Below are 9,564 nucleotides of genomic sequence, written 5' to 3' on the forward strand. Positions count from 1 at the left end.
CCCCTGGCACAGAGGGACCAGGGCCCGGAGGGAGCACCCGCCTCTTCACAGAGGCAGTGAGGAGCCCCCGTCCCTCTCCTGCGGGCCTGCTGACTGCACAAGTGTTCCCCCATTCTAGAGATGGGCAAGCTGAGAGGGGTAAGGAGCTGGTAGCCACAAGTCTGGGATTAGAATCAAGGTCCCTTTGTTTGAAGTTGGACAGCCCAGCTGGGAGTCTTTGAAAAGGGGCCAAGTTGCCCTTACCCACCACCCTACCTGCAGCCAGCCCAGTGTGGTCACAGCGGAAGGGATAAAGCCAGATGAGAGACAGAGATGAGGAAACTGAGTCAGCACCTAGTTCCCGACGGGGGCTCCCTCCATCTGGCAGAGGCAAAGGAGACATAAAATCCTCCGGAGCCTCTGTTCCCCGTTCTGGAGCTCCGTTCCACATGGGGCTATGCCCCCAAGGAGGGCCTCACACCCCCAGGCCATGGCCACCATCCTTCTTCAGTCCCCTTCCCTCTTTCTTGCTCCCTGCTTCCACCCAGGTCCTGGCCTGGAGCCCCCTGGGGGGCCCCGCATGGTGAGGGGACGCTCACTGGCTCTGGAGAAGCCAGGCACGGCCCCCGGTTCTCCCCTGCAGGCCCAGACCAGGAAATGAATAGAACATGCTCATCGTGCCTCAAACAGAAGGCACTGGGTATCTCGTGCCATTGGTTCTGTTTCAGAGATGGAAACAGAGGCTTAGGGAGGCTTGAGTGAACTGAGGGCCGTCCAGCTCCTGAGGAGCAAGGTGGGGCTGACCGGTCACCAGCCAGGTTGCAAGTCCCACTAGCTTTCCAGGGACTGTGGGGGTGGGGGAGGGTGGGAGTTGGGCTGAAGGCTGAGATGACTGGTGCACAGGCCCTGTTCCACCCATAAGAGTGGCAAGAGGAAAAGGTCAGGACCCTCAGGCCCTGGTCAGGAGTCTGAGGCCCTGGGGCAGTTCTGGCCAAGGCCCAGTGGACAGCCCTGAGCCATTCAGGGTGAGTGAGGGCTGGCTCAGTTGTATGACCTTGGTCCACAAAACCTCTCCAAGCTTCCATCTCCCGTCAACCAATCAGCAAAAGCCCATGGAGAAAAGTAGCGAGATCCCTGCCTGCAGTGTGTCAGGGCTGGGGCAATGCCACCCTTCCCTTCCTCCCCACCAGGCTGGGCCCCTCCTCCTCCTGGCTTAGTGGACTTCACACCGAACAGGTGCTAGGACACCTCCCGCCTCTCCTCCCCACCTCCCTCCCCACTGCCAGTCCCTTATTGGACATCACACTTTGTTTTAAAGAAAAAATAATATTTATTTGCAATATAAACAAAGTCCCGTTGCTGGTTCGGGATATATATATATATATATATGTGTGTGTGTATATGTAGGGTCACAAATTTTCCTTCATAAGGTCATAAAGCAAAACTGGCCACCCTCTTCGCATACTCTCACGTACACAAATCTGATGCATCTTTCTGGGGTTTTCTTTTTAAAGGTAAAAAAGAGAAAGAACCATGTACAGCATGGAAGCTTTTTGTCAATTTCTCGACTGTGGCAAGATTTTAATCCGCTGCCTTAAAGAATCCCTGAAAACCGCCCCGTGAGGTAAGACGCAGTGGGGCAGAGCTTCCGCGGCCTCGCTCGCAGGCCAAGTGCTGGCTCACTCAGGGACCCCGGCCTGACCACTCACCCCTCCCCGGGCCCCTGCGCAGTCCTGACACCTGGTGGGACTGAGGCTGGAGAAGGAACGAAACTGGAGGATAACGGAATCCGTGGCTTTGTTCTGTGGATCCTGGGGGGAGGGGGTGGACAGAGCCCCACGCCCCTTTCTCTTGTCCATCCTTGCCCCTTCTGCCCCTGCCCTGGTATTTTCCTGGTGCGAGTTTCCTGGTAGTAGAAGGCATGGGCAAGAGGAGTGCAGGGCCAGCTTCCATGGGACACGGGGGCTCGGAGTGGCAGCTGGACCGAAGCATCAGCCAGGGTAAGGGACAGAAACTAGGAGGCGGGGCTGGGCTTCGGCCACCCAGGCTCCCCCGCCCCCCGCCCGCAGCCGGGCCTCCACTCTCAGTCACAAACAAACGGGGAGAGAGAGAGAAAGACAGAAGTAGTGGGTACATAAAGAAAGGGCCCGGGGCCCAGACCCTCCTACGGGCTGAGCCCAGAGGGCTAATGCTACTGCTTGGTGTCCCCCACAGCCCCGCCTCCAGTGGGCCCGCTGCAGGGCCTCCCATCTCCTGCCTCCGGGAGTCTGCCCAGTCTGCAGGGGCCGCTGGAGGGCCCAGGATGCAAAGGCCACCCAGCAGCCCACCCATTGTGACTTGCAGAGGTCATCATGGGCAAGTGCAGTGCCAGAGGGGCTGGGCCAAGAGATGTGGGCACGACAGGGTTGGGGGTGGTGTTGACGCCAAGAGAGCAGCAAGCCAACCCTTCGAGAAGGGCCGGCTGCTGCAGAAATGGGAGGCTTCACACATGTGCAAAACGCATTTGGTCAAGATCAACACGGGGTTTGTCTTTTCCATTAAAAACAAAAACAAAAACAGTAATTGCTTTTTGAAATAGGAAGAAAAACAAAACTGAGAACATGTCTGTCTGTCTCTCTCTCTCGCAGGATCAAGGAAGGGATGAAATACTGGTTTATACAATCCACTGTTGCGTGTAGCCTGAAAATAACACTTTTCATTAAAAAAGAAAAATCAAGAAGAGCTTGAACACTTGCTGTGCTCCGGGGAGCTTGGATTACCTGCCAAAAGTAAAAAGTAAACTCAGGTCCGTGGATGGGTCTTTAAAAAACAGCCCAACTGGCTGGCCCATCTGCTGATGGAGTGTCCTGGGACAAGGATGAGGCCTCGCTGGCCTCCCGAGGCCATGTGTCCCAGAGCTCAGGGCCTCTCCAGAAAGTCCTGTGGAGGGAGGCCTCGCTTTGTGGTCCGCCCGCCCCAAGGTGGTGAGGGAAGCTCGGCCGCCCGACCACCCGGGGCCTCCGGGCACTGGCTGTGTCCGAGGCTGCCTGGGTTCCGGCTGGACGTAGCTGGAGTGGGCCACCCACCTGGCCCGAGGGGCTGGGGGGGTGGGTTGGGGAGGGGCCAGCCCCCACCACCTGTGCCCCAGCCTCACGTGGACTCAAGGGTGTTGAGTGGGAACAGGTTGTGGTTGGTGGGCGTGGAGAAGTAGAGCTGCTCGCTGGGGGTATGGTTGTCGCACGGGCTGCTCAGCCCCAGCGTCCGCTCAAAATCCAGCAGCTGCCCCATGAAGTTGAAGTTGGGCGAGATGTTGGACTTTTTCCTCTTGACGAAGTCGTAGGCGTCATTGAGTGACAGGTTCATCTTCTGCATCAGGTAAGCCACGGTGACCGTCACCGAGCGGCTGATCCCTGCCAGGCAGTGCACCAGGACACCACACTTCTTGGAGCGAGCCTCGTCTGCAACACAGAGGCATGGGTCAGGAGGACACCTCCGCCAGGGAGCCGGAGGTGGGGGGCTGGGGCACAGGGGGCAGCAGGGTCACTGGTTGGTGCTGCCCAACACTTGAGGGACCCGGTAAAGGCCCACACAGGTGGGATAGCCACTTGGGGTGGAGGTCAAGAGCGTGACTGTGGAGAGGGTTCTGCCACCCGTCAGCTTCAAGTCACTGGACGTCCCTGTGCCTCAGTCTCCTCATCCATAAAATGGGCCCCCATGTTCCCAGTGCTCTTAAAAGGACCTGAGCTAAGAGAGGGCTCTCCAAACCTTGGTGCCTGTAATGGCTACAGTCACGGCTTGTCCCACTGCTACGACAGCTGAGTGCCCAGCCTGCGCTGAGGGTGTCACCTGTGTCCTCTCAAGCCATCTGCACCTGAGATGGTCAGCAAGTTCATTTTATAAATGAGGTTCACAGGCACAAAGAGAGTGACAAGCCCAAGGCCACAGACAGGCTCCTCTTAACTCCTGTCACATACCATGGTCAGTCCTCGACTGGTGGCAGGGGCTGAGCTCGCTCTTCTGGTGCGGCTCCCATGGGGATCCCCTGAGGGCCTCCTGGGAAACAGGCCTGAGGGGAGCCCTGGAGAGGGAATGGAGGGCCCCGGCCCTACACCCAACTCTGCCCTGTCCCCTGCCCCTCAGCCTTACTCCTGAACAGCCAGGGACTGGGAGGAAGGCCACACCTCACGTTTCGCCAGGGAGGCTCACTTAGGAGAGCCCCCTCCCCTACCTCACTTACTCGACTTCTCCCAGAAAGCCCCTGCACCAGTGACCTCTCCCACCACCAACAACCAGGTTCTGCCCACCCTCCCAGCTTCTCCCAGTGTCACTCTCAGTCTCCTCGGCCTGACACACAGTAGGAGCTCAACAAACACTAGCTAAGCCACTCAACAACTCAGTCCCGTAATCGCTCCTCCCTAGGCTCTAGGGCCTCTGTGCCACAGCTGTGCCAAGGATGGAGGTTAATAAGAGGCAGCTCTCTGGGGCCCTCCAGGTCCCTAGCTCTTGGATTCTGAGCCCACTGGGAGCCAGGCATATAGCTGGCACTCAATCAATGCACTCCCACAAGACGATGCACAGGTTCCTAGGCTGTTCCACCTCCGGTGCTCATTCCCTCTGGCCTGGCAGAGCTTCCCCTCCTCATCCCTGTGAGGGCACCCAGGGCTAAGCATGCAGTAGGCACTTAATCCAGATCCAGGCACTGCCTGGGGGCAAGAGTAGCTCGGGAAGGGAGAGAAGCTGCAGCCTGGTGCAGAGTGGTGCAGTCTGACCTTGAGACTTGGAGCTAATGGGGCGGTGGAGATGAGCCCCCGATGGTGACACACCAGGATATGGGGAACGCCTGGCCCCCAAACCCACTCTCGGGTAATGCAAAATGAAACTGCTTCCACGGGCTTTATTTTTAGCCTTCTCAGGGTGTGGCTGAGCAGCTTGGGGCTTGGGGCTTGATCCAGTCCCAGCGAGTCCTGGGGGGTGCTCAGGCCTCTATTCCTTCACTTGTCTCCCTCCCCCATTCCTACACCCTGTTCTGTCTCCCTCCCCAGATGCAAAGGGACCTTCAAGAAGGATAAAGGCACCCATGAGCCAGGCTCAGCCCTGGGAGCCTGGGATCCCCTTTCTCTGCTCCCCTGTCTTGTTGGGAAGAAAGAATGAATGCTCAGGCAGGACCCAGAGACCTCCTGGCCTTGTCCCTCCCTGGGCAGAGCTGGGAAGCTTCCAATAGCCCTGGTCACAGCCCCTCCCCCAGGCCTCAGCTTCCTTCCTTCCTCCCGGCCAGGCACCTAGTTTTGGTTCCCAGTAAGCGGATGAGGCGGGGAAGCCTCCCACTTCCTGTTATTAAAGCTAGCCCGGCCCAGCTGACACCAAAACGCCCTCCACTGGACACAGCGGCCAGCAGAGAGGACTGCCCAGGCCACCTCCTCTCTGCCACTGGAGGCTGGGAAGAAACACAGGGTCACCAGGCTCCGAGAGCCAAGGGTTTACATTCATGCTGATCTGGTAGCCCTTCCCTGCACCCCGGGTAAGAGCTGGGGCCAGGAGGATGACCTGCAGTCTAACAGCTTCCAGCTGGCCGCAGAGGAAGCAGGATGGGGAGGTCGAAGATAAGGCAGCTCAAGGAGCTTGAGTCAGCCGGGGCCATCGGGGGCTGACGGTTCTAAGCGCAACAGCAGGACGTACTGCTCTGAGGAAGGCCTCCTATGCTCCAAGTAAGCCCCACAGGCTGCCAGGAGCACCCAGGGCCCTACCAAGTCACTCTGGCTCATCACGTTCCAATAGCTGCCCATCTGGGGTCGGCCTTCGGCTCCAGGACCACCCTTTAGCCCCTCAGGTACAAAATAAAGCCCAAAGAGGCATGCTGGCAGCCCCCTCCCAGAAAACACGTGTGCTGAGGCATAAGGACAAGCAGGCAAGACCTGTGGGAGGTCTGAGGGCTGTGATGCTTCAGCTGGCCGAGCCCAAAACAGCGAAGCCACGAAAACAGAAGCTGGACAGCAGGGTCCGTGGGTGGGGCGGGGGGGGGCAGTTCCAGGATTCAGGGGACCACTTGGGTCCCAAGGGCCTCGGTGACTCACAGCAGGCATGGGTTCGGCCACGGGCACATGCCAGCACAAGCAAGGCATGCACAGGCTTCGACAGGCCCAGAGGTACCCAGCCAGGCGCCAGTGACACCCAAGTCTCATACACACCCGACATAGCTGCCCACCCACCCCACCCAGAGCGCAGCAGCACCTACCAATGAAGCTGATGGCCTCGGGGAAGAACTGGGAGAGGTTCTGGCTCCAGTGGTCCGAGATGGGGATCTGCTTGTAGGTGAACTCGCCACCATGCTCAAAGGCGTTGGGCAGGTTAGGCGTGACATTGAGGATATACTTGATGCCGTACTTGCCGAGCACATCCAGGTTAGTGGAGTCCTTGGCGCAGCCGAGGTAGAGGTAGGGCAGGATCTGGACGGGGAAGGCTGGTTGGCTGGATGGCACAGGGCTACCGTCCGACTCCGTGGCACTGCTGGGCAGCTCTCGGTCGGACTCCCCGTCTGAGCAGTCGGAGCTGATCCGTAGGCCCCCCAGGCCCAGCACCGAGGTGGGTGGTGAGCCACTGGGTGAGGATGAGCTGTCCACGTTGGTCTCGCAGTGCTCTGAATACTCCGTCTGGAACTTGTTGAAACCACCTGTGGCCAGGGTAAGAGGGCCTGGGTGAGAGACTGCCCATGCCACCGGCCAATGCCCCCAGACCAGTGGGCTGCCCACGTCAAGCACTTTAACACCGACAACAGCCAACGTGGGCCCTGCCAACTGGGTTACACGTGTACTTGCTCCTGTGTTCTCCACATCCAACTTATGACCCCCCGACAGAATGGGAAACGGAGGCCCCAGAAGGTGAAATAACATGCCTGAGTGCCATATCCTGACCCATTAGGCTTCAGGGCCCCAGCTCATTTCTCTTCCACAGCCCCCAGGCACACCTGGCTCCCATGGGTGCTGAGTAACAGCTCAGTGGTAAAGGAAAGAAGACAACCCCGTCTCCGGCCAGCACCTGTGGGTGTGCCAAGCCCTCTTACAGAGGGGACTGTAGAGGCCAGAGCTATGTCTAGGTCAGTGAGAGGCATAGAGGTCCTGGGCCTCCTGCCTGGGAGTCCGGTCCCTGCTCCCCACCCCCAACCACAGTCAGGGAGGACAGTGTGAAAGTACTGGCTGGCTCTTCCCTCCCGCAGTGGCAAGTCCGTAAAAAGGGTCCCAACTCCACCTCTCCCCCACTTAGATCTCAAGGACCGGAAGGCTGCTGGGGCTTTACAGAGACAAGAAATGGGGAGCGCCTTGCAGCTAGGCATGGGCCCTGCGCCCGAGGGTGCCGCAGGCTTCCCCTCCCCTCCCTGCCTGCACGCCCGCTGCCAGCGAGAGGCCATTTTGGAATGTTAATTGGAAACACCGGCTGCAGCCACTAGCCCCCCAGCTGCCTCCCCGCTCCACAAGCTCAAGGGTAGTAGGCTGGGGACTTGGGGGTCCCAGACAGCCATGGCAGGGGACTCTGGTTACAGTTCTGCCCCAAGTGTCTCCAAGAGGCTGTGATCCCCAAGTAGTGAGCCCAAAGCGGAGATGCCCAGAGTTTCCCAACCCAAACGGTCCCTATACCTTAGGGGCGGGGATAATGCTGCCAAAGGTTCCTATATCCTGACTCTGGTCTCCCAGGGACATGCATTCTAGACTGGAGCAGCAGGACCTGGGTGTCCTGTCGCCTTTGGGGTCCCAGGAGGCGGCCCCTTCCTCCTCTGAGGGGCTCAGCAGGAGACTAGGCGCTGCCACAGCCCCAACAACAGGAGAGGGGGGAAAAAAAAAAAAAAGGAAAGCCCAGATCGGCAAAAGTTTCTTCAGCCCACTCGAATTGTGTCGAGGACGGGGTGCAGAAGGGACCCTCGCGCCAGCCTAAACCCTCACCGCGGGGGCCGAGCTCCCGTTAGAGGCGGATGCGAGCCGGGGGCGACGTGGCGCCGGCCGGGCAGGCGGAGCGCATGGAGAGAAAGCAGCCTCCGGCAGGGGCGTCAGGGAGCCGCGGGAGAGCCCGAATCCCGGACGGGGGTCTCAGTGCTGCCCTCACCTTGGAGGTAGTAGGCCTGGCAGCCGTCGTCGCGCAGCTTTTGCAGGAGCAGGCCAAGCACCGAGGCGGGAGCGCCGGTCTCTGGCTGCCACTCGGCCGTGGCCTCGTCGTAGAGCAGCACGGTGGCCGCCTTGCAGCGCGTGGCGAAGCGCTCCTTGTCGGCGTGGTTGGGGATGATGGAGCGGATGGGAAGGTTGCCCTTGCGCAGACGGCGCAGCATGAGGCCCGGGATGGCCAGGTTGATGGCCGTCTCGATGTGCGACGACTCGAAGAGCTCGTGCGGCCGGCAGTCGAGCAGCAGCAGGGACGCGCCGCCGCGCGCCTCCAGCTCCTCCTGCAGCCACTCGGCGCTCTTGCAGGGCATGGCCCCCGCACCCGTTGCCGCTCCCGCGCCGGTGCTAGCGCCGGACCCTGACCCCGCACCGGGCTCCGACCCCGCACCGGTGTCCCCAGAAGCCGACGCCCCCGAGGCCGACATGTGCGCCCGCGCTGGGGGGCCGCGGAGCTGGTTTTTCATGGGGAGCGCGGGCAGCCCGGGGCAGGGGCCGGGCAGCCCTGCCCTGGGACGGCGCCCCGGCCGCGCGGGCCCCAGCCGCGTCTCCGGGCGCCCGCCTCCCGCCGAGCTGCGCGCCCGCCGCCCCGGCCTCCCGGCCTCCGTCCCGCCCGGCCCTCCGCGCGCGCCGCGGCCTGACAGCCCCAATTAAACGGCGGCTCCGGCGGCCGCGCGCCGAGGCGTCCTCGGGGGGGGGGGGGGGGGGGGGGGGGCGGGGCCGCGGGGCCGGCGCCCGGGCTTAAAGGCGCCGCGCCTCCGCCGCCCCTCCCCACGGAGTACGCGAGCGCGCTCGCGGCCCCGTGCACCCTGAGACCTGCGCCCGCCCGGGCCCTCGCCCCACCTCAACCCGGACCTGGCTAAGACCCGCCTGGGGTGCCCAGCCAAGACCCTTCCCCTATGCCCGCGCTCGCAGCGCTTCCGAGTCCTACCGTAAAGGGCTGCCCTAGGGACGTCCTGCGCCTCGCAACCCCTCCCCACTTTTCCCTGAAGCAGAGCCTCCCCAGGGATAGGGCGGTGGGTGGGGGCGGTCACGCTGAGCCAACATCCCCCTCCTCCTGTCTGTCAACCCCATTCATTCATTTTCTCAGCGAGTTCATTCAACAAATGGAAACTGAATGCCTACTATGTGCCAGGCACTGTGCTTAGGATAAGGTCACCGTTTCAGGCGACCGACTGGTCCCTAGGATGGCCACAGGCTCCGAGACCTGAAAGGGGGTCCCACCCCAGCAGGCCTGATGGGGAATCAGCGAACAGGGGACTGGAGGGCTAGGAGGACCCAGGGCCGCCCCACACTCCGCAGTCAGGAGCGGAAAAATCCTGGAAAGGGCCAGCCTCAAGAAGACAGAGCTAGCCCTTTAAGAAAGCTTTACAAGCTGGGAGGTGACAGGCGCCGAGTGAAACGCCACGTGACTTTCTCTCAGAGGGGCGGGTGGGAGGGGAGCTCTCCTTTATCAACCTCTCTC

The 9,564-nt window shown here is 61.1% G+C and overlaps 1 protein-coding gene across 1 annotated transcript; it reads right to left on the reverse strand.

The window, feature by feature from the left end:
- Positions 1 to 1,289: 1,289 nt before the first annotated feature.
- Positions 1,290 to 8,706, reverse strand: DUSP7 (dual specificity phosphatase 7). The gene is made up of 3 exons (XM_045992180.1): positions 8,050 to 8,706; positions 6,191 to 6,625; positions 1,290 to 3,416 (listed from the first exon to the last, which is right to left on the reverse strand). Exons 1-3 carry the CDS (start codon positions 8,564 to 8,566, stop codon positions 3,109 to 3,111), a joined length of 1,260 nt encoding a protein of 419 aa, XP_045848136.1. The 5' UTR covers positions 8,567 to 8,706; the 3' UTR covers positions 1,290 to 3,108.
- Positions 8,707 to 9,564: the final 858 nt, after the last annotated feature.

Source organism: Meles meles, chromosome 20, assembly GCF_922984935.1.
Source record: "Meles meles chromosome 20, mMelMel3.1 paternal haplotype, whole genome shotgun sequence".
Taxonomy (NCBI): Eukaryota; Metazoa; Chordata; class Mammalia; order Carnivora; family Mustelidae; genus Meles; species Meles meles.